General features: G+C 41.4%; 1 protein-coding gene across 1 annotated transcript in view; it reads right to left on the minus strand.

Moving 5' to 3' along the window:
• hydin (HYDIN axonemal central pair apparatus protein) overlaps nucleotides 1-26,522 on the minus strand; it is a 123,358-nt gene that overhangs the window by 58,067 nt on the left and 38,769 nt on the right. Inside the window, exons 19-28 of the mRNA XM_037540214.1 lie at nucleotides 22,754-22,992; nucleotides 20,836-21,097; nucleotides 18,521-18,664; nucleotides 14,973-15,116; nucleotides 14,198-14,511; nucleotides 5,007-5,292; nucleotides 4,687-4,896; nucleotides 4,464-4,604; nucleotides 1,620-1,794; nucleotides 391-521 (exon numbers count right to left, since the gene is read on the minus strand). Of these exons, the coding sequence (XP_037396111.1) occupies nucleotides 391-521; nucleotides 1,620-1,794; nucleotides 4,464-4,604; nucleotides 4,687-4,896; nucleotides 5,007-5,292; nucleotides 14,198-14,511; nucleotides 14,973-15,116; nucleotides 18,521-18,664; nucleotides 20,836-21,097; nucleotides 22,754-22,992 (2,046 nt within the window). The remainder of the gene's footprint in view (nucleotides 1-390; nucleotides 522-1,619; nucleotides 1,795-4,463; nucleotides 4,605-4,686; nucleotides 4,897-5,006; nucleotides 5,293-14,197; nucleotides 14,512-14,972; nucleotides 15,117-18,520; nucleotides 18,665-20,835; nucleotides 21,098-22,753; nucleotides 22,993-26,522) is intronic.

Below are 26,522 nucleotides of genomic sequence, written 5' to 3' on the forward strand. Positions count from 1 at the left end.
TATCTTTTATTCACTGTTGTTTTAAACTGTCTTTTAATTTAAAATGATTAAATGTTGTTATTATTTTCTTTGTCCTGTCAATCCCTGTTTTTGTAAATGCTCGGCTACATTGAAAATGAGGGTTGCCCTCAATGTACTTCCAAGTCAAAATAAAGCTTGATTGATTGATTTTTTCCTTTTATGTACCCCAATCCTTATGCACATGAATCAACTTATGTTTGATTTTCTCAGAAATATCTTCTGAAAAATGAACAATGAACTAAACGGATAGGGTGATTGGAAATAAAATAAATGAAAGGTTGTCTCTAACTTATTCCTACTGTATATTCAACAGCGGATGAAACTGGACTGTGCATGGTGGTGTGCAGTACTCAGGGGGGGTTCACTCACAGTAGGGATGTAATCATCTTCGTGCAGCTCTCCTTCCCCTGTAACAGGCCTGCTCAGCCCCTCTTCTCTTTGTCTTTCACTCTCTACCACCTCCTTAGCCTCCTTCAGCACTGAGCCATACCGCTCTGCATCTACACAAAGGCACAGAGTCAACTTAGTTAGAGTTTTGTATGCTGTGACGAAGAGTTTCATTTAACTAGCCATCAACAAATATTGCTCAAGCCTCTTATGCTGGAAATCCTGTTCCTGGACCAATAAGAAGGATCAGTATTCAAAAAAGATCAAACGATAGTGGTCTGCAGAGAAATCACATGAGGAATTAATCCCTAGATGTGCCTCTGGATTTTACAACTTGCAGACTTGGGATTGCAATTCCACTCCCAAGTCTAGAAGGCTTTTAAAAGGCTCTAGAAAAGGACTAACTGTATAGATCAACCATACAGAATCTCTCACAAATCAAAAGCCTGGATATCTGGATGCTGTACTCCTAGATGCCTGATTAAGCTGTGCGTTGGAGAACCTCAAATCAATACCCCATCAAAGTCTCTGCTTCATTTCCCTTACAAAACCAACATTTGCTGACATTTCACTGCATCACAGCTCCCAGTAAGTATGGATGTGCACTTCTAGGCAGGTTCCACAGATTAATCACACTCTTTCAGGAATCTCCAGGCTGGCTCAAGACTAGAAGGCTTTGATCAATGAGAGTCTTCCACAGGTCTCTGAACAGGAGCAGGTTTAGATGTATGTGATTAATAGCACTATTATGGTTGACTTCAAGCTGGCTCACAATCAGCAAAACTAAAAATCAAGCAAGGCTGGCCTCTCGGCTGGCCCCTTGGCTGGCCTCTCGGCTGGCCCCTTGGCTGGCCTCTCGTTTGGCCTCTCGGCTGGCCCTTAAACGTACATGCACTTGAGGTAGTAGAAATCTGAAGAAGTATAGGGACTGTAGATGAATTTGAATAAAATATCATGCTTATGTGCAATAAATAAAGTTATAAAATAAAATGAAGACGGAAACTTGTAGAGCTATTTTCTGGTCTTAATTACTTTTTTAGTCTGTACCTATTTAAGGATTACATTATTTATTAATGTTGTGAAAGGAAAACTAATGTGGTCACAAAGTGGCTATACATCTAAAGGCTTTTTCCCACACAGACAGCACATGTAATATCTCAGGTTTTTAGCTAACCCCATGGTCAGCAATATTGTAAAGAGGAAGTCCTTACCCAGGTCTCTAGGCAGGTCCAGGACCACTCTAGGGAAGATGCCCTCTCCCTTCAGTGTAATGATCTCTGGCTCAAAGAAAGCCACCTGCAACTGCAAAGTCTTCTGAAAAACCTCTGGGATTCCAGGCAGGTAGTACACAGCGAGCTTTATCTCTGTATTGGCCTCTACGTGGCCCTTCAGATAAGACAAACCAAAACATGTCAATTACATATTACAGACACAAATGTTCAGACACACTCTCAGCGTCAGATCTACACAGAAGTACACAGTGTGCCTTAATGCGGCGGAAATGTGTCTGAAACCAGCGTTCCTTACCAATTTTATTCCTAACCACTCAGACTGCACACTAAACTCGGATGACAACGTAAATTTAGACAAACTTAATTTAAAGACATTCGGAAAGCTCTGCAGAGGGTGGTGTGGACAGCCCAGCACATCACCGGGGTCTAGTCGGTTCTTCCCCCGGGCCATCAGGCTGCTGAACAGCCAGTAGTGCTGGTGTATCATTCTATAGGCCTGTCACTGCACCTCTGACTCATGACCTCCATGGACAATCACCACCTCATCCACATCTCATCAGACTCACTCTGATCCTCTGCACCTTCAATCTAGCACATTTGTTCTTGCATATATAGATTGACATCTTGTGCATCTTCTATCCATATCGTGTGCAGTCTGGAGCATCTCTATATCAGTATTCTATCCCCTGTGTATGTGCATCTCATTTATTATCTACCTCACACTAACTGCCCATACGGAATCTGTACAGCAGCTTTATCACAGTTTTATTTCATAACTTATTATTGTACAACTGTACACTGGAATAATGCAGTACTAGTGTATACTGCGTATATGTGCATATTCAGAGTCAGTGTGTGTGTCTGTGTGTGTATTTTTTTTCTTTGATATTTATATATATATATATATATATATATATATATCCATCCATCCATCCATCCATCCATCCATTTTCTAAGCCGCTTCTCCGTCAGGGTCGCGGGGGGATGCTGGAGCCTATCCCAGCAGTCTTCGGGCGGATATATATATATATATATATATATATATATATATATATATTATATTGTATTTATATATATATATTATATTGTATTTAAATTCTATAAGGGGGCTACGCACCTAAGATTTTCACTCACTTCCCACCTGTTTAAATGTGATGTGACAAATGTGATTTGATTTGATCTGATTTAAAGACATTTTACTTGCCAATAATGTTTTTGCTTTTGAAACATATATTATTGGAATAAATGCAGATGAACAGAAATACAGTAAATGGTAATAATAATTTTTTTCTTGTTTTTTCAAAAAAGTAACTGATGTCATGTGAGTTAGTACAAAGTTTGGTGCCAGATGTCTCCTTGACACCGCCTGCCATTGCATGGATTTGTTAAATTTCTCTTCCCACTACAAATAATACAAGGCTTCCTCAAGGAGAGGCTTGAACATGATAAAATGAACACATTAACATTCATATACCAGTACTTACTGCATTTAATATTGTTTGTATTTATTGTAAATGTAAGTGTTTTTCTGAGATATAAAAGCATAATATTCAGATAAATACCTTTAATTAAATTCTCAACAAAAACAATAGAAATTCTCAGATGTCTATGAAACTACACTGCACTAGTCGATGTAAATTAGTTGATGATGCTCTTTTTGTTATATGTAATAATATTAATTATCAGCCCACGGCAACTACGCACATAAACGCCTACTAACTGAATACTCATGAAACGCAGGGGTAAAAAGCCACAGTGAAGTATAAGCAGTCAACAAACTTTAGTCAAAACAGGAAATGAAAGTTCAGAGACGGAGAGACAGCAGATGTTCAGCAGATGTAACAAATGATGTTCTTACTCACCAAAACATTCTACAGGGAAGTAATTCTACTCCAGAATTTGGAAAACAGTAACATGAAATGTACAGCAGCCACATCAAGGTACAAACTGCTGTGTGTCTTCTCACGCGTGTACATCTGATTCTGAGAGTCGATTGTGTTATTCTGTCTGTGAATATTCTTAAAGAGCATGCTCAAGGCTTGTGCCCCCATTATTTTAGAAAGACGGAGAAAATTCTACGCAAAACTGGCCACTGCAAGTCGATCATAATGACCAGAGCGTGTCATCGGTGCTCATTTTCTGCAATTATCCCATGTTTTGCTTGATCGCCTTTTAAACACAATGCATAATGTATTTTCTGGTGTTCCATGTACATTTTTGATAAACTTGACATTCAGGCTCGTTAGAAATTTCATACTTTACACATGGTGGAATGTCCTATCTGCACCTGAAACTGATACAAAAAGCTAAACGAGTACCTCAAAAAACAACAAGTATATTATGGTCTATATGGTGTAACACCACATCACATTTTTTGCCGCAATTCAGGCTCGAAATTAAAAGTTGTGAAAACTAATTTTAGTGAACTGCTACATTAAGTTAAGTGATTAAGTGACTTTTTTGATCCCACAAACGGGGAAATTCCACCTCCGCATTTAACCCATCTGTGAAGTGAAACACCACATACACACTAGTGAACACACACACACTAGGGGGCAGTGAGCACACTTGCCTGGAGCGGTGGGCAGCCCTATCCACGGCGCCCGGGGAGCAGTTGGGGGTTAGGTGTCTTGCTCAAGGACACCTCAGTCATGGACTGTCGGCCCTGGGGATTGAACCGGCGACCTTCCGGTCACAGGGCCAGTTCCCTAACCTCCAGCCCACGACTGCCCCATTTAAAGAGAAATACGACAATACAATGCGCAGTAGAATTTTTATACAATTAAATCCCAAACAAAACTAATATAGAATGTATCATCTCACCGTGCTGGGAACAACAAGGGGTTGGCCAGGTAAAGGGTCATCAGGGGACAGCTGCTGATCTTCCAGCAGAGCACTGAAGTCAAAACCCACCTTCCCAGTGTTCCTTAAAGTGATTTCCGCCTCTGCCACTTGGTCAAACAGCTGGCAAAGTGAAAAGCAATGGTTAAACATGCGCTCTAATTACTCTACAAAAAACTTTTTTTAAAGATAGACATGCAAAAACCTGATGGCCTAAGTTTATGTCAGTTGTGTCCAGGACATAGGTGACCACCGATGCCTCTCCCTTGAGGGTGATCTCATATGTAGGACCTTCCTCAACCTCACACAGTGCCAGCACCTGAGCACTGATGTCAGCATGGCCAAAGAACGAGACATTCACCAGCTGACTCTCACCAGGCTGAAGTAGCCCATAGATTGGCAAGAGGTCGAATATCTGTAAGAAAGAGAGAGGGAGAAAGAAAAGAGTGAGTGTACAACTATCTGAATATAAATCTTTAATTCTGGACTCAGATGTACAACCAAAAACTATCAAAAACTGCTTACCTCTTCCACTCCTACATTAGGGCTCTCTTTGGTCAGGCAAGCTGCGCTGAGTTCCAGCTTGGTCTGAGTAGGTCTCTGTGCTGGGGACACTCTACTGTTCTCTTGGTCATGTGAGGTAAACGTGTGATTGCCATGGACCAGCCCTGCATCTAGTCCCAGAACATCCTGTCCAAAAGTTGCAGGTGGCTCTTTCGGAGAAAATCTCCCTTCCTTGGTCTCCGTGTTGGACTCTATCTTATCATCTGGCCCCTCTTCTTCCATCTGAGCTTTAGGGACCTCAATTTGCCTGAAATCAAGTGTTTATAAATCAAGAGGTAGTTTCAATGACTCATCAAAAATCATCAACATCTCATTAATTCTCAATCAGGGTCACACTGCCAGGCCTTAGTCTGTCTCTTTCCTGGCCCACCAGCCTCTACAGTCAGGCCAAATTGAAATTGGTTCTGTCACAGTAGCCATTAATTACAAATAGGGCTTAATAACTGAATAAGGGTCATTTATCACAACATGTCTCCACAGGAAATCTCAGGTCCAGAACAAAGACGGCACTGCAGAGGGATCCACACAGATGCATGAGCAACTCAGACGAGTGAGGAGTAGACATTAGCACAGTGGAAAAGAACAACAGCACAAAAGCAGAAAGACCAGGCACAAAAGTCGTGACTAAAATATTTTGAAACACCCCTCCTTCCCTCCCTCCCTGGTGTTGAAAGATCCAGCTGCGTAGGTGAAGGCAATGTGTCACATGTCCAAACACAACTGCTCTCTGCTGTGAAGCTGTCAACCTGAATCTTCTCACTGAAGATACACAAAGTGGCACAGGGCCGAGGAAGGCTGCAAAGACAAGCTGTTTCATGGAGGAACAGCAGGGGGCAGTATTGTATGGGGAATGAAGCTCATTGACGTCCTTCCCCTCACGAAAGCAGAATAGGTATCATTTAACACAGATAATGAATGCTCTCCTCAGGACTGTTCACAGAAGAAGGAAACACCCTCTAAATCCATGAAAACAATGTTTTTTTTTTTTTTTTTTTGTTTTTTTTTGTATTTCGCCAAATCTAATTTGAAGTGTTCAGTGCTCTCTGCTCTGTCCCACTGCCCTTGTTTGTGAATGTTCATGGATGTCATCTTTTGACACTAGTCCCCTGACACCTCCGTGTCCACGGCAAACATTTCAATTAAGCAAAACTGATAGCAATGAAATAATTTAACTGCAGGCTCTTTGGGGACATATTTAGGGGAGTATTCACTAAAAGGCACAGAAACACAGTTTGCACCAAGCGTTTTCCTACTAGAGGCAACCGCACCGTGTGGTCGATATGTAATTTGCACTTGTTTTTTGGGTAATGTTGCTTTTAACAAGGTGTTATTGAGCTGGTAGTGCTAGTCAGTGGTGTTCCAGCTGCGGCAGGATTTAGGGAAGACAACTGTCTTTTCTCATTTTTTCTGCAAATCAGCTGGGATGGTGTAAGGACTTTGGCAACAACAGCTTCCAACCTCCAACAAGCAAACATCTCAGACCTGTTCCAGCATCTCTCGCCTCCTGTGGCAGCCTCCTGTGTCATCCGCAGACCCTGCTGTGCTTCCTCTCGCTCCTCCATCATGCCCATCTCCCCATTAAAACTTCAAGGAGAAAGTAGAGAAAGCAATCAGATTTCTCATCAGATTTCTCCCATGGATGGTGAATGTGAGTCAGCTAACTCAGACGAAAAACCCTGTCCGTCAGCAAGAAATCCCCCCAGCGTAGCAGGTGGTGACGGTGGTGCAGAACGGTGCAGTGATGGAGCCTATGCGGTGGCTTTAATTACTGATAGGCTTTTAATTAGCAGGCTGGACAATGTGTGCTGAAAGCTCTGAGGTATTGATAGGAAAGGTCACGGTGTTATTGGGCAGCCGGGCCAGTGGGCGGCTTAGAAGAGGCATGGGGAGTGATTAATCTTCACCGGCCGGCACTCCAGTCCCACGGAGAGGGGTATTGATTGGTTCGAGGCAGGACATGGCAGCTGCTGAAGAACAATTAAAAACTATAAAAACTCTAGTCCATGTGGCCTGGAGCTGGACTACTATTGACACCTGAGATTTAACACTGTGCTTTGTGCTTCGCATGCTGTTTTGGGCAACCACTACCACTATGTTTATACGTGAGTGTTTGCTCCTTGAAATACAATGATGCTGCAGTAATAAGTCATGTAGAGTCCAGAAACTGGGCAAAAATAAATGTAAAAATCAAATGTTTCTCAAAAATCTTTGGAGAAATTACTGATCACATCTAGCAGAAACCATTCCTACACTTGTTTATTTGAAGAATACTGTTTTCTTTCAAAAACATATGATGCTAAATTAATTGTACCCCTCGATCATTTTAAATAAAACCAATGAAACTTGTATCTTTAGGGAAAAAATCTTTTCTTCTTATTGTTTCTAGAGTAAAGCAATTCCATTGTTTTCTTTAACCATTTCCGGTTTCCCTAGGTTATTAATATGAGGTTACAAATTAGGAAATACTGGTCCTGCCTGCCTGCCTGTCTATGTAGTAGTCAGTTGAGATTACAATCAGGGCATTAATTAAAAGTTTGAAAAACATGGAACAGTGTAAACATTTGTGAGGAAGATGACGCATGAGGATACTTCCCCATTTACAAAGAGGCAAACAGAAACCCAAAGATCTGTTTGGTTCACAACTGTACCGTCTAGCTGAATCTTTCAAATGTTTGGAAGTTCACTCTTTCTCAAATTTCACTATCCACCGTCAGACAACACTTCAATGACAAGAAGCTTTTTGGTTCCAGTTTCACAGAAAAACTTTGCACAGTCCACAAGCAAAGATCCAAAGCTGTTGTGGTGGCTGTCACAGGCGTGGTATCCAGAACTACACCACGTGTCCTCCCTTTGGTGGGAGGGTGTGGTGCACACCTCCCTTCCTTAAATGTTGATTTCTGTTAATGTTACTGCTGTTGCCCTTGGTTTGAAGTGTGTATGTGTTGTTTGTGTTATTCTGTCTAAGGGAGTGGGTTCAGTTAGCGCAGGGTAAATGTCTACTATGGACTGGAGTTAAACTATTCTGTTGTACTTCACATGCTTTTTTTTTGTCAAAGGTCTTTTTATGATTTTGAATGAGTTATTAGATTAAATAAATAAAATAAAATAAAATAAATCCCAAACCCTCCCACTCCCTACTGCACCTATAAATCCTCTTCTTTAAAAATAAATGCGTATATAAACAAACAAAACAGTAAAGGTGGCTGTAACAGTCAAAAAGTGCTAAAAGTAGCAGCAATAACAGAAACAGTGGTAGTACAATCTCATGCATCAATATCCAGAGTCCATTTGTTCACATATGTACTGACAGGCTGCCAGACAGCATAACATTTTGAATCATCCCCTCTTGTTGTGCAACGGATTTTTTCGAGATTCAAGAAAAACATTAAATCCCCACTTTTAATCCAGTGGTTAAAAGTAGGCGGGTGTGTATCCTTCAATTTCAGCAATAACAAGGTTGTGACAGCTCTCACAGTTTTTGTTGGTTTGCCTATACGAATATCTTGAGGTATCACCCCAAATATAGCCCGAGTGGTGAAGGTGGAATAAAAGCTTCTAAAACATTTGAAAGGAAGGAAAAATGTCACTAGTTTAGAACAAGACCAATGTGACAGGGTGGCTAGATCCGTTTTACATTTTTCACACACAGGGTCAAAATCTGGTATGAATTTTTCCAGCTTTACTTTAGACCAATGTAAACGATGAACAACCGTGAACTGCATCACAGTGTCTCTAACATATTGATGAAGAATGAATTCTATTCAAAGCATCCTCCCACATTTTTTTCAGATATTTGTACGTCTAACTCCTCTTCCCATTGTTGTTTCTTCATGTGCTTTTTTCACTGGTGTAAAAAAAAAAAAAGAACTTCTCACAGTAGAAATCATTTTTTAAAACTTTTTAAATACATGTGTAAAGATAAAACAATATGCAGCTTTGTTTACGCCTGAAATATCACCCACTGCATGTGCAGTTTACTTAGTATGTTGATTTTAGCTCGTTTTCATAAAGGATGCCAATAATTCTAGAGCTGACATCATACAACTTCACCAATCACTCTGTAACAACACAATAAAAACAATATTTTTGTCCAAAAAACACAAAATATTCGATATTAATCACAGAATGTTATGTTGAAATTGTGATTATGAGCTCAAGTTGCACTGAACACTACTATCAGCAAAGGAAAGAGTGCTGACTGCTTCATTCTATCATAAATCATCAACAGCTTATTCAACTATGGCAGTTTATTCAATCTCTTCTCGTGGCCTGCAAGGCTTTACTGGATCTGTCCAATTCCAGCTCTTATCAAAAGTGATGCACATTTCCTCACAGGCATGCATACTCAGCCACAGCACTGCTCAGCACTGCTGAGTTTCAGGTTCAGCTCACAGCTGTGCCATGTGCCAAGGGTCATCAAGGATGTCCCCTTCCAAGCACACTGAGAAATGAGTGCCTGCTGCACGGTCAGTAGTTTGAAAGATGTGGTGTCAGGCTTCAGATTCACTGCAGAAGGTGCATGCACCTTCCCCTTCTCAGACTGGCAGCACTGTTGTGCACTAGGGGAGAGTTCTGCGACACTGAGAACTGACTGTGATGAAAAAGAAAAACAAGGATAAAAATAAAAAGTTTTTATAAAGTGATGAATGTTGGCTTACAGTGTTAGTAGTACATTGCAGCCAAGTATCTATAAGGGCATAATAAGAGTGCCTGTCACGATTGGCCCCTCCCAGTCCACCATGTGCTTTTGTTTTGTTTCTTCCCGGTCCTGCCCCCTTGTTTCTAAACTCCACCACTTTCACCTGTGTCTCGTTAACCAGCCTCTGTATTTAAGCCCTGTGTTTTTCCCTAGTCATTTGCTAGTCTTTGTATTCTTTGTATGTAGTGTATTGTATCGATTGGTGTTCGTTCTTCTGATTTCCGTTGTGTGTTTAGTTTGTGTTTCTTTCGTCATGTCTGTTCCCCGATCTCTCCGTGTTGGCTCTCTGATCTCTGATCTCTCTGGATTTTCCCCTCGCTTCTCTTCGCATATGCGTCCGCCTCATCATCGCTCCCCAGCGTTACAGTGACAAAGAAGTGCCTTTGTTGGACTTTAACAGCACGCCTAAGTTTGTCCATAGTTTTTCTTCATCTGCGTTGAGGATTCTAAGACAGCAAAGGACAAATAACTCTAAAGGGAGATTTAGTGTGGGTGAAATTGCAGCACTACAATAATATTACAGCGCTACACGGTATGTACAGTACTGTGCTTTGTCTGAGCATATCATCCGTACTTCTAGATCACTACTTGTTACTAAAAACTAATTGGGTATCAACGCATTTTGTCATCATTTAATTACTGCATATTTATTTACTTTCCATTCTTTCCATTTTGGTAAGTGTTGAACTAAAAAAAATGCACTAGTTTTTCACTGTGGCTCTACTGCTGGCGAAATTTGGTTGATTGCTTGTTCGCAAACCTCAGAAAAACAAAATATCATGATACAGTAACATGCAAGAGACCACCCTTTCATTAAGTTAGCCTTCAAAATAAGCATAATATCAAATCTATTAGTATTTATTTTGTCAATTCTTCACTTTTGGGAAGATCTAATAAAATCCACAAGTGATTCTGTCCATCACTCCACTGTGAGAAGACAACTCAATGACATGACCCTGAAAGGATGGACAGCTGTAAAGAAGTTGACATGTAAGAGTTGCAGTAATTTCGTTTTATAGAATGATGCGTCTAAATTTTTCATTGGGATTATGCAAATCATGAGAAGCATAAAATGCAACCAACTTCTAAAATGGAACTTTCAAGGAGTTCAAAACATTCCTGCTGTTGAAAAACTGGAGTTAAGCTATAATAAAGGCAAACTATGGACAAAATACTACAAACATTGATATATTTAGTTGTTAAGGCGTCTGAGTAATTTTCTGTTTTTTTCCTGATGCTGAAAAATAAACAATGTGTAATTGTGCGGCTGTTCTGAAAATAAATAAATGATTTTGATACAGTACTTTATCACGATATGTAGTGTTTCTATAATGGAATGGACAAAAAAGCATGAGAAATGCAACAGAGCCACACTCTAAAACTATGAGTACAATGATTGCTTAATTCAGCTTTTACAAATAAAACAAAACAAATATTTAATATTATTTAAGAAAAAAATCAAACATTGATAAATATACAGTAATAAAATAAAGGCGTAATGAACTGATATCGATTTAGCTACTATGCAGTCCTTTTCAAAACAAACGGCTCCAGAAGTGCTGATGATATACTCTGAAAATATTATTGTGTAATTTATCAACATATAATTATTCCTCTCTATTCAAATAGTAATTCTTCTATTGTCCATTAGGTTTAACTGCTAACTGATGTGGAGGAACGGAAAGTAATGATCCATTCCACATCTCCGTACAACCATCGGAACAGAGAGAGGTGAAGGCTACACGTTGCTCTTCAGAGAAAGACTGGCATTTTGCTTAAGCGGCGAAGTGCAGGCTTCTCTTGTTTAACAGAGGGGTAGGAAACAGCTTGCCTAAATGTCGTCTTAATTGGCTGGTATACTGGCAGCTGCTTCCACACCGTCTGTCCCTTCTCACTAGAGCGTCCTCTATTAAAAACGTTCTGGTCCTTTAGCAACTCACAGTGCTGTCCACACTGCAAAAAAAGTGCTTTGGCATACTTTTACTTATGGGTGCGAGGGACAGGACGACTGGCACGCAAGACCCCTCAAAAAATGAAGCTGACTGCAGACCATAAAACAAGATACAAATAAATCAATCTACTAATAAGATAATAAGATGTAAGCTTTTTATGATTAATACCGTCGGCTCCTTTTCTGATGACTACATCTCTTCTGAGTGGCTGATGATGATCTTCCATGATTCGGTTAGATATGCCCTCAAGTTTAAGGTCAAACAAATGCATTACCCAAAAATGCCAATGTGGCTATGAAATGAAAGCATACATGGACCAGTGAGTATTAGCTCATTTCCATAACGCTGAGTAGCGAGTTCTTCTGTATTTCAATCATTATAAGCTATGTTAGCATTTCTTGGGTGAATTTGTCCTTTAGGCGTCAGTTAAATCACGCAGCACAGGAGAGACGTTACTCCAAAGGAATAGCTCGATCAAATATTAAAGCAATAGCTTGACCACAAGTTTGAAGAAAAGTGGTTCAGCAATGACGGTCAGTCAAGCCATGAATATAAGCTACTACCTACTAATTTACATGATGCCATTTATATAACGCTAACCGGGCATTCACTGCTAGTAACATTATTTTTTTTTATTATTATTATTATTTATTTATTTATTTTTTACATTATTATTATTATTATTTTTCACATCTATTTTGACATCTTTTCAGACATCGATTCCACAGATATAAAGCAACCCACAATGCTGTGGAAGATAGCCTTCTACCTCATTTATTGCATCTGACACAACTCTTATCAGCAAAACCTTCATGAGTTGAATTCAGAAGCTGCGATGCAGAATCTAGGCTGCTGTCTTCTACGTGGACTGCGTTTCTACACCGCTACTTCATCAAATACAACTTACGTTCTGACAACATTGGAGAACGCTGACAAAGGCCGCCTGTCATCGTTCATGCAAATGTCCGACTCAAATAAACCAACTACAACGCATTATTTAAAAACGACAGTAAAATGTAAACTGTTTATTTAGATGGGTCTGTTTAGAAGCGTCTTCCCCGAGGAATGCACCTGCTTTTAGTGAGTTCAAGCGTTTTTAGCTTACAGGATAGCACTTAATTACAAACTAATTGCCACATTACAAACCCTATTTGTAAATAGTTGGGACAGTAGGAATAAAACACGTTTTGGAGCTTTCCACAGGTAAACGTGAATAGGTAACAGGTGATGCCATCATGACTGGGTATAAAGGGAGCCCTGACAAAAGGCTCAGTCACCACTTTGCGGTGAACAAATAGTCCATCAGTTTAATACGTTTCTTAATGCACAACTGCATGGAAATGAAGGATTTCACCATCTTCCGTCCATATCATTATCAAAAGATTCAGAGAATCCGGGTAAATCTCTGTGCATAACAGGCAAGCCAGAAAACCAATACTAAATGCCCATGATCTTTGATCCCTCAGACAGCACTGCATTGAAAATCAACATGCTTCTGTAATTAATGTAATCACATGGCCTTGGGATTACTTCAGAAAGCGCTTTAGAGTAAATATAGTTCATCGCTGCATCTACAAATGCAAGTTAAGGCTCTTCTACACAAAGCGGAAGCTACATATCAACATCATCCAGAAACGCTGTCAATGTCTCTGAGCTAAAGCTCATCTGAGATCGACTGGTGCAAAGTGGAAATGTGTGCTGTGGTCTGACGTGTCCACCTTTCAAACTGTTTTTGAAAATCATGGACACTGTGTTCTCCGTGCCAAAGAGGAAGAGGACCATCCCAACTGTTACCAGTGCAAAGTTCAAAAGCCAGCGTTTCACATCTATGAGGTTCAGCACAGCTACACACAATGTGTCGTCAGTTCCCAACTATTACTGAATATCGCTAGGAAAAGGGGTTATAACATGTTGCAGGCATCAAATTTAGAACAAGCCTATAAATACAACAAACAATTAAGTTAATTAGTTAAAACATAATGCAATTGTCAGCGATTCGTTGTATGGCCACCAGAGGTCTCACTCCCCGGAGTACTAGCCTTGTTCCCACCAAACCACCTGTGCCTAATTTCTGTAATCAGCCGCAGCTTAAATAATCCTCTCTTTCAGCCAAACAGTGCGAAGTATTGCCAGTTCCCTTGCATCTGCATACAGAGCGTTTTTGGAGTAACTACCTATATTGTGTTTCTGACTCTCTGCCTGGACTTCTTGGATTTTTTGCCTTTGCCTTTTGCCCCTGTGTTTGGGATGTTTGGTTTTTGGATGGACTTACTGTTTTTGACCTGTTTTTTATGCCTTTTGACCGCGAGTTTTGGACTGCCCTTTTAACTATTAAACCTGCACATGGATCCTTCTTTGGTTTCCAAGTCTGATGTGTCACAGAAATGCATTCACAGGGCAGTGCTACCAAGGACCGAGCTATCTCAGCTGTAGCCTAGCTGTGGACCATCAGAACATGAGTTTGACGCCTGTGATCTATTCCCAATGAATGCTGCCATTACCTGATAGAGTACTGCTCCTGGTCCAGCAGGAAGGCCCAGCGATAGGAGACGGGGAGTGGGCTGCAGTTGGTCAAGGTGATCTGCTGTTGGGCCTCAGTGTGGTTGAGCACACAGCCAAAGTCCACCACACGGCTGGAGAAGTGTAAGTTGGGAAAGTGCACCTCACCTCGCAGAGCCACAGCGTCACACTGAGGGTGCCCACTGTATCGCACCTCCAGAACCTCCTCAGCCACACGGCTTACAAGATCTGACCAGTACAAGGGGTCAAAGCGAACCCACAGCTCTGTCTCTGCACCTACGCCCAGCACCAAACTCTGTAGGAATACAGGAAAACAGAATGGTAGCAGAACTGACTGATGCAAAATAACAATTTCTTCAGGCTCAGTTGGAGTGACGTTTGTGATCCCGGAAAAATCATCCATTCATTCATTCACTGTTCATGTGGCTGAATGCAACTGAATCAACATTTAGTTCCAACATCTAGTGGATTAATACCCTTAATTTCAGATGAAAATATGGATGTCTACAAACTTTTGGACACATAATGTACGCCACATAGTATAAAACGTTTGAAAATGATTGGGCTCATTCATTTGTAATGTTATTCTTTCCTGCAATTACAGGTACTTATACAATACTTACACATACTTATAGAAAACTCATTTCACTGATAATTCTTTTCTTATAGGTTGGTGCATCTTTGATCGTTCCAAAGGCATTGAAGCCTTTAATGGGTGTTCTCACCAACAACTTTTTCGAGTTTTTCTTTTCATACCTTTGAGGTGGTGAATGAGTCATCACCCGCATGGTCACAGAGTCCAAAAGGCTCAGCCACGGTGAGGTCCATAGCGAAGGTCAGTGTGGAAACGTTCTTCAGACTCAATCTCTTGTACAGAGGCACCAAAGACATGTCTGGAACCTGGAGGATACAGAGGCGGAGTGAGTTAATCGAACTCAACAACAACCACCAACTATAAGGTGGAATAATATGAACTGAAGAACATCCCAAATCTGACCCAGACATAAATGACTTAAAGTACAAAAAACAGAGAACATGATACACTCTGGTGTTTCTCCTGATTCCTGTTTGTCAAGCCTGCCCTCTATGATTGTGACCCGCTGGCTCTAATACTGTCTAATACTGATCTAACACTGAATTGTTACCCATGGCTGTCTGATTGCAGTAATATTCTTCAATCCAGACTAGAGTACTATTTCTGCAAAGCCAATTTGAATAAACTAAAAATTCAACTCTTCTCTCCTCAATTGAATCATTGAGTTTTCTCTCCCTCCTCTTCCCCCTCTCCTTCTCTGTACATGCTTTAGTCCTGCAGACCCTGCTGTGGGAGCTGCCTGTAAATCTAGAAATAAGGGCTGTCGATATACAGATAGATGGGAGTGAATCAGATAAAAGAATTCCACCGTGCCAAATTAACATTTTTAGTTCTGAAAAAGACGATTTGCGAGGGACCCTGAAACCAGCTGTCAGAAGACAGCAGAGATCTATGAAAATCAGCATAGCTGAAGCTGAGAATGGATGAGAATAAGAGGGTGTATCTGTGTATGAGAGAGAGAAAGAAAGAGAGAGACAGAGACAGAGAGAGATAATAAAAGTGATATAGGGCAGACAGAAAATCAGTTTCATTATGATGATGGTTCCTCCTGAGCTGGAAGTGCTTGTTCTTCAGCTCTGTTGGAACAGAGTAGGAGCAGAGATGTACCGTTGTAGTGCTGAACTCAAATACACTTGAAGGAGGATTCCAACGATTTTTCAGTTCAGCATAATTCAGTGGTTGAGATGTAAATAAAGACATTCAGTGTGGTTTGATGTGAAATGTTGATAAATCAGTGGAATTGCCCTTTAACGTATACACTATCCTGGGGTAGAAAGGTGCCACCCACAAGGTCCATATATAAAATTGTACTTATATGCACCAAAAACATAAACATCATAATTCATTTTACATGACCATTTTTCAACTTCTCGTTATCCCTCAGAAATAAACAGGCTGTGTCTTTCAAAGTGATATATGTAAATGAGCTCTGTTCTGATTGGCTGGCCTGTATTATTCCTCATTCAAAAAGCAGCCTAGGCTGAAATCTCCTTATAAATCTTTAGCATGGACACTGGTGTAGGCTGGATGCGCAGATATATTTAAACGTGTTTTTTTTTTTCATGACACCACAAAAACAATGAACTCAAAATGGGCTCTTTTTGCAGCTTACATTTCATATATGGACCATATGGACTGGAGAGTGAATGGAAGACTGAGAAGCTTTAACAGTGTTCACACACTATATCACAATCATTCATTTCAGAACTGATGGGAATTCAGTTTTCCACAATGTTTGCCTTTAAAATATAGAGAAAAACAATTTCAGCAAGACAACTTAAAAATGGCATTAACTACATGGGTGGAGTCAATCAGGCGCCCAAGTTGGGCATATGTAGTTTGGCATAACAAATTCAATATTGGACCACTGTGCCCACTCAGGTTTACACTCCTCCTTAGTCAAGCATGACAATCTAACATTCAAACCGCACTCATGGGAATTGTGTGGATTGCCTATCTGAGCCGTTTTGATTTTTCAGTCGATGCTCCCTAAACAGATTAACTGCACGCTGCTGTTTTCTGTGATGTGTGGAAAGGTTTTTTTTAAATATATAACTTGAACACAGATCTATATCACTCCCACTGAACAGCAGCAAAAGAAATTATGGAAGAAACGTTATAGAAAAAAATTAGCTTAACTTGGATTTATCACTTTTTGAGGTTTTTTTCTGTGAGTGTTTATCACTCGGCATGAAGGGACACAGTGGTTGAAGGGACACGGCACACAATGACGATAAACTCTAATAAGAGAAGAGCTCGTGATAAAATTTGCAATTTACAAATGAACACATAAGAAAATGACCATGAGTGATAATATTAGTTTATTGTAATCCTGCTAATAATCACTCTACCGTAACCGTGACTGCCGTTTTGTTTCTGTGTTCTGATTATGTAACACCACTACATGCATTCCATCACTACCCAACTCTGACATCACTGCTCCAAAGTTTGGTATTACTTGTCACACTGTTACAAGTAAATGAAGAATAAAAAAATAAAAAATATTAAAATATTACAAACGATTCCCTGAAAAGCATTTTTAGATGCTGCCTAAATTTCCTTCGGGATCAATAAAGTATCTATCTATCTATCTATCTATCTATCTGTCTGTCTGTCTGTCTATCTACCAATCTATCTATCTATCTATCTATCTATCTATCTATCTATCTATCTATCTATCTATCTGTCTGTCTGTCTGTCTGTCTGTCTGTCTGTCTATCTATCTATCTATCTATCTATTTAACATGGCAGCAATTTTTTTGAACAGCGAAGTTATTAAATAACACACTGCGATTATCTATTTTATTTTCTGTCAAACTATCTCTCTTGAGATTTGAGCTCTACTTTTGAAATATTATGAATTTCGGACATAAATTGTGTTATAAATTAATTTTCAGTGTTATTAGAGGTGTCTTGGATTTTTATTTACAGCTTTCTAGTCATTTACTTTAAATGTAATAGATTCCAAGTAATAATCCTACTCATTATTAAAAATGTGAAGTTAAACAGGACTAGCATACTACACTCTATAAGATGGTTGTTCAAAGGTTCATCAGTAAAAGGAAAGGTCCTTTTTAGAACCTTATGTTTTATATAGAAGCATGTTATGCTTAAAAGCTACCAAAAAAGGTTGTATAGTATATGGTTCTATATAGCACCCACAGCAGTTAAGTGAGAGGCAGTTGGAAAGGATGTATCTGCACTGCTTTCACATCCAGTAATGGTCATTGTTTGCTCTACAGAGTGAACAAAACAACAAAAGTACAGAGAAATTTTCTTTGTTTATGAGGGAAGAGATAATTGCCACAATTCCAAGCACGTGGAACAGGCTGCCGCCTCACTGGCGTGTAAAAGCAGCCCTCCCAGCATAAAAACAACAGCGAAGGAACATTTGATGAAGAAAATCTAAGCGTTCAGCCACTGAGCTGTGGCACAAATCTCTCGATGCATGGATAACAGAAATGGCATCTGATGTAGAAGTTCTTACGCAATACTGGGATCTGCCTCACTTCCCCCTCAATCTTGCTCTGGTGACATTATGAAATGCCAGCATAATGAAGTAGGTTAACGTTATGTAACACTGGAGGAGAGAATTTTCAATGAAAAGGACTATTCGATCAGATTCAAACACACACACACACACGCACACACACACACACACACACACACACACACACACACACACACACACATACAGGCACACACACACCTTCTCCACATAGAAGTGGAGCTGCTGGGAGGACATGTCCAAAACTGGAGCAATGAAACGGCAAGTGATATCCACAGTCATGATGCGCTCCTTAGCAGTCTGATGTCCCACAACAGCATGGCATACCAGCCTCTCCCTCACAACCTATAAACACACACACACACACACACACACACAGGTTAGTCTTACTCTTTGACTCCACTGACTAAAGTAATACTAATACTGCAGCTCATTACTGCTGTGCTGACACCAAAACCTAATCCTAGACTAAAACCTTCCTGCATTTTTTTCCTTCAAGCTCCACTTATATATATATATATATATATATATACATGAAGCCTTTATTGTCACATGTCACATTTGCATTGGTATTATTTACACAAAACACTCATCATTCATTTTGACAGGACCATTTTCCAACTTCTCTTTATCCCTTAGAATTAAACAGGCTGTATTTCTTACTTGCCTTTAAGACTGATATATGTAAATTACCTCTTTTCTGATTGGCTGCCCTGCATTATATTTCATTGAGAAAGCAATCTGGGGTGCTCTCGAGTGGCAGAACGTTCATCACTTAGCGAAATAATTGCCAATGTTGGGGTCTGTTCGCTAATGTTACGGAATTAGCAGCTAGTGTTCTAGGTCAAGCATGCTGAGCTGCCCAATGACAATGTGCTGGCCTTCAGCTTCCCAGGTTTGTAGCATCGTGTGAGACAGAGTTAGCGAGTGGAATTGGCAAAGATTAAACTGGGTAGAGAAATTAAAAAAATAATAATTCAGCATGAAATTTGGGGTTAAATGTCTGTAGGCGGATATTTGTGAATGTGTTGGTTTTGTGACGCTGGAAAAACAATTAAAAATGGGCTGTTCTGCAGCTTAATTCTGATGTACTGACCATGTGGACTGGTGAGAATTTTTTTTTATTTTAAAGGTTAAAATAATGTTATTTACTGATATATAAATGTATTTGTGTGCATTTGTGATCAGAGGGACAGGAAAAGTCTCTGACTAACCCTATCATTTTTTCCCCAAAAAATTTGGGTAAAATACTAAAAACTATTTATATATATTTTTTCTCACGAGGGGCAGTCAGTGCACAAAACTGCATGTTTTTCTATCATTATGAGGGCATTTGTCCCTCACCAAGGACTAAGTACAAACACATGCACACACTCATTGCTTTAAACCTTTCATATTCCAAGCTCCATGCTTGATATGCACCATTTTCATGGTCTCATCTCTTATCTTAAAACGATCTTTAGGCAGCCTTGACAGCACTGCTTTGAAATACAGCCGTGCTCTGTCAGCCCTGAGCTCTGGCTCGGTGAAATACACCCCGGACAGGGCCAAGCAGAGATGTGGAGCTCTGGTGTGGGCCGTGGCGCGTGGCCTTATCTCCACTCCTCACCTTCCCTCCTCTGCTGGTCCCCATTCAATCAATAGGGGCTCAGGGCTGCAATACCCCAGAGGGGAAGTCAACACGCTGCTCAGCACGGCTCCATTAAGAGAAGATTAAGGGTGGTTTTCAGATCCTTTATCTCTGTGCTATTCAACCTTCAATGGCCTGTGCTGGTATGTGTAACAGTGAGGTAGAAATGAGGCATACTCTTTCAGGCATGATGAACAGATCATAACAGTTATTCATCACATTGCACAATGTGCTGTAAGTCTGTTATGCCTACTGAGAGAAAGTAAAGTCAGCTTGCAGCTTTCTGTACATGCAGGAGCATCAAATATATAAATATAAGCCTATGTTCTTAAAGCTCTTTAGATGATAAAGTAACAGGGCATCATGTAAGCTTGCACCAAACAGGACACTAATGAGTTAAACTAAAATGTTTGTTTGGGGCAGTCGTGGGCTGGAGTGGCCCTGTGACCAGAAGGTCGTCGGTTCGATCCCCAGGGCCGACAGTCCATGACTGAGGTGTCCTTGAGCAAGACACCTAACCCCCAACTGCACCCCAGGCGCTGCGGATAGGGCTGCCCACCGCTCCGGGCAAGTGTGCTCACTGCCCCCTAGTGTGTGTGTTCACTAGTGTGTATGTGGTGTTTCACTTCACGGATGGGTTAAATGCGGAGGTGGAATTTCCCCGTTTGTGGGATCAAAAAAGTAGTTAAAAAAAAGAAAAAAGAAATATACGTACACGATCAAAAGCCTCAGTGATACATTGTTTGTGGCCAGCCTGGCTATTATTTGGAAGTGTCTACTGCTGCAGTATTAAACAATGATCAGGTGCAGTAAGTCCTAATTGGCACTTTCAGCACAATTCAGACACATTTAATGGTGTATTTTCAGAAATAAGCATTTGCTCTACTTTGGGCGTGTCGCAGGAGCCCTCCAGCAGCATGTTAGCCGATTGACCCGGGGCAAGCTCCAACCACACAGGTGACAGGGTGAAGACGGGGGCATCCAGAGGTGGAGTCACCAGTGGACTCCTGGCTTTCCCCTCCCTGGACATGCTGGTGGGAGGTGGGCCTCTGCGTCGGAATTGTGGAAAGCCCTCTGTAGACCAGTAGAGCTGGTGCAATCGGCCGCCTCTGTTGGTCACTCTAAAGTGGTACTGACACGAGCCGGAACTGCAAAGCAAACAGAGGAGGCCTGTTCATTCCGGGCTCTAGGGCTTATATTGGTTAAGCTGGATGACTTTTATAAAGGACTAACTGAACTGGAATCAGTTGAGATGAGCTTAAAGTATTCTATGTAGTGTCAACAATGCAAAACATCTCACACCAATTTCCTTTATTGCTGAAAATTAAAATGAACGTAATGAAATTAAAAAGAACTGGGAAAACTCAAATGACTCAAGGCAGTTGGATTTCTAAAGAAGACACAGCTCTGTGCAAAAGTCAGACTAGCCTTACGTATTATAATCCAGTCAAAACAGCCACTTAGTACAAGCTATTTACTGTTTGGTGTCAGAAAAAGGCCAAGACAACTAAACATATTAACATTTTTTCAGCATTTGGTGGATCTACCTTCCACCTTTATTACAGATTCCATTCTTTTGATTTGCTTTCAGTTCTTCAGAGAAATCTGTGGGCATTTCCATCTTATAAGTCGGTTGCATTTCTGTTTCGCACAATGCAAGTAATTCCAAAAGCTTTCAGTTATGTTGAGGCCTGGGCTCTGACAATGCCACCAGTTTCTTTGGCTGATTTGCTTTGTTTGTTTTTGTATGTCCTTTTTTAGTAAGGGCTCTCTGACAGTACACATACTTTAAGATCAATAGATCAATAGTCTTCTCACATTGAAAGAATGAACAAAAATACCTGTGTGGAGTTTGATTTTCTCCTCTCTCTCCAATACTAAAGCTTTAACTACTGTTTACAGTGGTCATTGTTTTGGTGATCTACCAAGTCTTGTTTTCATGAGTCCCTTATTCTCCATTCATCCATTTTCTAAACCGCTTCTCCGTCAGGGTCACGGGGGGGTGCTGGAGCTTATCCCAGAAGTCTTCGGGCGAAAGGCAGGATACACCCTGGACAGGTTGCCAGTCCATCGCAGGGCAGACAGACAGACACAGACAGTCACTCACACCCAGGGGCAATTTAGCACATCCAATTGGCCTGACTGCATGTCTTTGGACTGTGGGAGGAAACCGGAGAACCCGGAGGAAACCCACACAGACACGGGGAGAACATGCAAACTCCACACAGAGAGGACCCCGGTCACCCGGCCGGGGAATCGAACCCAGACCCTCCTCGCTGTGAGGCGACAGCGCCACCCACCACACCACCGTGCTGCCTCCCTTATTCTCTATATCTTATAATACATATTTTCTAACTTCAGTTTTGGAAACTCCTATTTTCACCAAGTTTTCTTTGACTTCCTCTTCCATAGAAATATCTCTTAAAAGATAAGTAACATTTATTCAAAGCTTGTTTTGGGAATTAAACATGAGTGGATGTCTCTGAGTTTTGCACAGATCTGTGTTTTAGAAAAAATCTGATTTATTTATTTTGACTCCCTTTACCCAAATACAGTTGGTCAACCTAGACATGTTTGGTGTCTGAAGTAGTAATTTTGCACTGGCTAATGTAACTAACAAGTACTGGAAGCTCATTCCCACCAACAGCACTGTGTAAGAAATCTCAAACGCTTAAAAATGACATAAGCACATCACGTTATTAAAAACAGACAAGAACCATCTTGGCTATATTCTTGTAAAAACTCTTTTCTGCAAGTGCTTTGAAACTTCACAGCAAACTCTTTGCTTGCATTTTACAGTGTACCTGAAGTGGGCTCCCAGGTCCAGGCTGGGGGCAAAGGGCCGGTCGGTGACTATAGTGGTGCCCTTGCCTACAGCCGAGGTGGTAACTGTGTGGATATGACTGTCCCTGATGGCCAGCTGCAGTTTGTCCTGGAAGGGCAGTGTGTCGTCAAGGTGGGCCACCAGCCTCAGTTCAAGCTGCCCATCTGGCGCGACCTCTCCTTCTGTGGGCTCCACACGCCACTGAGACCTGCTCCGCGCCTGCCAACAAACAGCTGTCTATTAATATACAGCACATTACATAAAGCAACTTCTTTTTAGTGTATAAACCACGTCTCAGTTTCATTAAGGACACATCAAAAACAGTAATGAACACAGAAAAGCACAAAATGCAGTGTAATGAGCTCAATGTCTTAACAGAATTTCAAAATGTTAAGAAGCAAATAATGACCAGTTTGTATTAACATGCACTGTCCCTCATATCTGAAATCAGTGACTTATGATGTCACAACAATTTCCTTCAACACGCTGCTTAATGAGCCACCAGTCAAACACCTCCACTAAGCCAAATCTTACATCGCCCTTGTTGTTTAACGAGGGGCGCTTTTTTTAATGAGCAGCCATGGAGAGATACTTATGTGTGCGTCTGCTCATCTTCCAGCAGTTTTCCCTTTATCTGCAACTGCTCTGAAGGATGGCTATGAGGGAGGGGTAGGAGGAGATGGAAATAGAGTGAGAGAGGAGGACCGAAAGATTTGTACTCATCTATCAGACTCAGGAAGAGGGCATGGAGGCTAATGGAGGCAATAAGACTTGTGCTTGTGTTTTCTCAGCTGTGGGAGTCAGACTCTGTGCAAGCACCAGCGCTGGGGTTTTCTCACGGAGGATAACGAGGATAACCTTATAATCCAGATCCTTCACATTCTCAAGCACCTTTGCTAGAGAAAAAAAATGGATCTCACTCTGCCTTTCGTCCTTAATGGGAAACATGCCAAATGAGGAAATCCCTGCAGCCTTCACTCATCATTTTCTTTCTAAGCATTCTGCACACGGCACCCTCCTCCATCTTCATCCGCTCCGTCTCCTCTTGCATGCAGCCTCGACTATTAGCTGAAAGGCAGATTAAAATCAATTCCCATAATGCACTGCGCTGATTGATGTCTCCCGCATAAAGTTTTAATTGGGATATTTCAGACCAAGAGAAGAGAATGGCGATGGGATGTGAGTGGGTTATTCTGATTAATGGCGTATTATTTATCTTCTTCAGCGGGGCTCATGCTGCTATTTGGGCACAGCACATTGCATTCATCATGTCCCTCCTGCATCTGTCCCATCGCTTGCTCTATCCAACTGCGGCCAAAGAGAAGAAGCTAAGCTCCTTCTCATCTCAAGTGCACGCTGTGCCGCGTAAACATCCGACGTGAGCGAAATGTAGAACTAACTTTTTCATTGCAAACTACTCCAACCTGATATTGAATGTTTGCAGGGCATTATGGCAGCACATGTGTGGGCCTATATGTGTGTGTGTGTGTGTGTGTGTGTGTGGCACAGTGAGGCTGCCAAGCTGGAGAAGCAGCAAGTGACAGAAGCCTAATCCCTGCAGCAGTCATGTAGAACCACACAGAGGCGAGTTTTGACTACTGATTCAGCTCATTCACTCTCACTATCTCACTACCACCTTCACTACCGCTCAGCCAAACTCTGGGAAAAGACCAAATTATGTAAAAAAAAAAAAAAAAAAAAAAAAAACTTTCATACTCAGGCAAATCACTCCCGCTATCTCACTGCCACCTTTTCAACTGCTTGGCCAAACTCAAAATCATAAAGTCAAAATTTTGAAAACATACTTTCACATTCAAGCAAACATTTTCATAATCGGTGGTAAATACATTTAAATTACTATAAAATTTGTGGACTATATAACGTTAGTTTGACTGTTTATAATGACCTGAATTCTCTACTACTGGTTGGCCCTGTTTCAGAAAGCTGCGCAGTACAATGTTAATAATTATTATGATATTGGCTTTTGCAATACTGACCAATGAAGATGCAAATGCCTTCAACATGCAAATGAGCCCTCAAATTACAGTTATGTGTGCATCCTGAACAATATTTTGACTTTTCTGAACTTAGGTAAGACAAAAGGTCTCCTAACTTTCATTTTTGTGCTGCATCTAAGTTAAGTTTATGTTGAGCTAACTAAAGAAATAGGCCACCAAAGCTTCTCCTTAGGTTTGTTGACCTAACTGCAGTATTAAAAAATAGTTGCTGTTTCAAAAAACAGAGCTGACTAAACTATCCATCCATCCATCCATCCATCTTCTAAGCTGCTTCTCCGTCAGGGTCGCGGGGGGGTGCTGGAGCCTATCCCAGCAGTCATTGGGCGGAAGGCACGATACACCCTGGACAGGTCGTCAGTCCATCGCAGGGCAGACAGACAGACACAGACAGTCACTCACACCCAGGGGCAATTCAGCACGTCCAATCGACCTGACTGCATGTCTTTGGACTGTGGGAGAAAACCGGAGAACCCGGAGGAACCCCACGCAGACACGGAGAGAACATGCAGACTCCACACAGAGAGGACCCTGGTCACCCGGCCGGGGAATCGAACCCAGACCCTCCTCGCTGTGAGGCAACAGCGCTACCCACCGCGCCACCGTGCCGCCCCCTGACTAAACTAAGTTTAGAAAATGAAAAAAGATATGCAGAAAGTTGTCGTAGTTTTAGTTTTGTTCCAGTGTGAGTTTCTGTGGATAAATAAAGGCACTTACACGATCCAGTGGAAACGTTCAACATGTGTTTAACATATTGCAAGTCACATCACTATTGCAGTATAATATAATCGTAATATGGTACAGACCAAGTAAGAATGTTTGTGAACATGAACACTGAAGACACCCCCGGGTGGATGACGCATCCACAAGCAGTCTGTTTCAAGTAGCAGTAAACATGAACAGAACAGACTGGTAAAAATAAAAAAGGCTGTAATGTTACATGTTTTTGGGTAAAATAAGGTCCCCATTTCTAATAAAAAAGTCTGTAAGAAAACTGCCTATTTGCTCTCTGCTTTGTCCACCCACAGCTCCCTCATTCTCCTTATTTTCCATCCATCCATCATCTTCCGCTTCCCCGGGGTTCGGGGTAGCATCCTAAGCAATGAGGCCCAGACCTCCCTTTCCCCAGCCACTTCCACTAGCTCCCTGGGAGGGATTCCGAGGCGCTCCCAGGCCAGCTGCGCGATATAGTCACGCCAGCGTGTCCTGGGTTTTCCCCGGGGTCTCCTCCCCGGTGGACTTGCCTGTGACACCTCCCGAGGGAGGCGTCCAGGAGGCATCCTAACCAGATGCCTGAGCCACCTCAGCTGGCTCCTCTCGACCTGGCTCCTCCTGGATGACCGAACTTCTCACCCTATCTCTAAGGGAGAGTCCAGACACCCTGCGGAGGAAACTCATTTCGGCCGCTTGTATTCGCGATCTCGTTCTTTCGGTCATTACCCAAAGCTCATGACCACAGGTGAGGGTGGGAACGTAGATCGACCAGTAAATCGAGAGCCTTGCCTTATGGCTCAGCTCTTTCTTTACCACAACAGACCGGTAAAGAGCCCGCATCACTGCTGACCCAGCACCAATCCGCCTGTCCATCTCCCGCTCCCTTGTTAAATTTAATTTCAGTGCATGGAACTGCAAATGAAGGCCACTGTGTTTTGAAGCTCCTCCATGCTTTAGTGTCATTTTACTGCAGTAAAATTACTTAACTTGTAAAACTTTACTTAAAGTAACAGTGTATCA

This window comes from Pygocentrus nattereri, chromosome 7, assembly GCF_015220715.1.
Source record: "Pygocentrus nattereri isolate fPygNat1 chromosome 7, fPygNat1.pri, whole genome shotgun sequence".
NCBI classification, from domain to species: domain Eukaryota; kingdom Metazoa; phylum Chordata; class Actinopteri; order Characiformes; family Serrasalmidae; genus Pygocentrus; species Pygocentrus nattereri.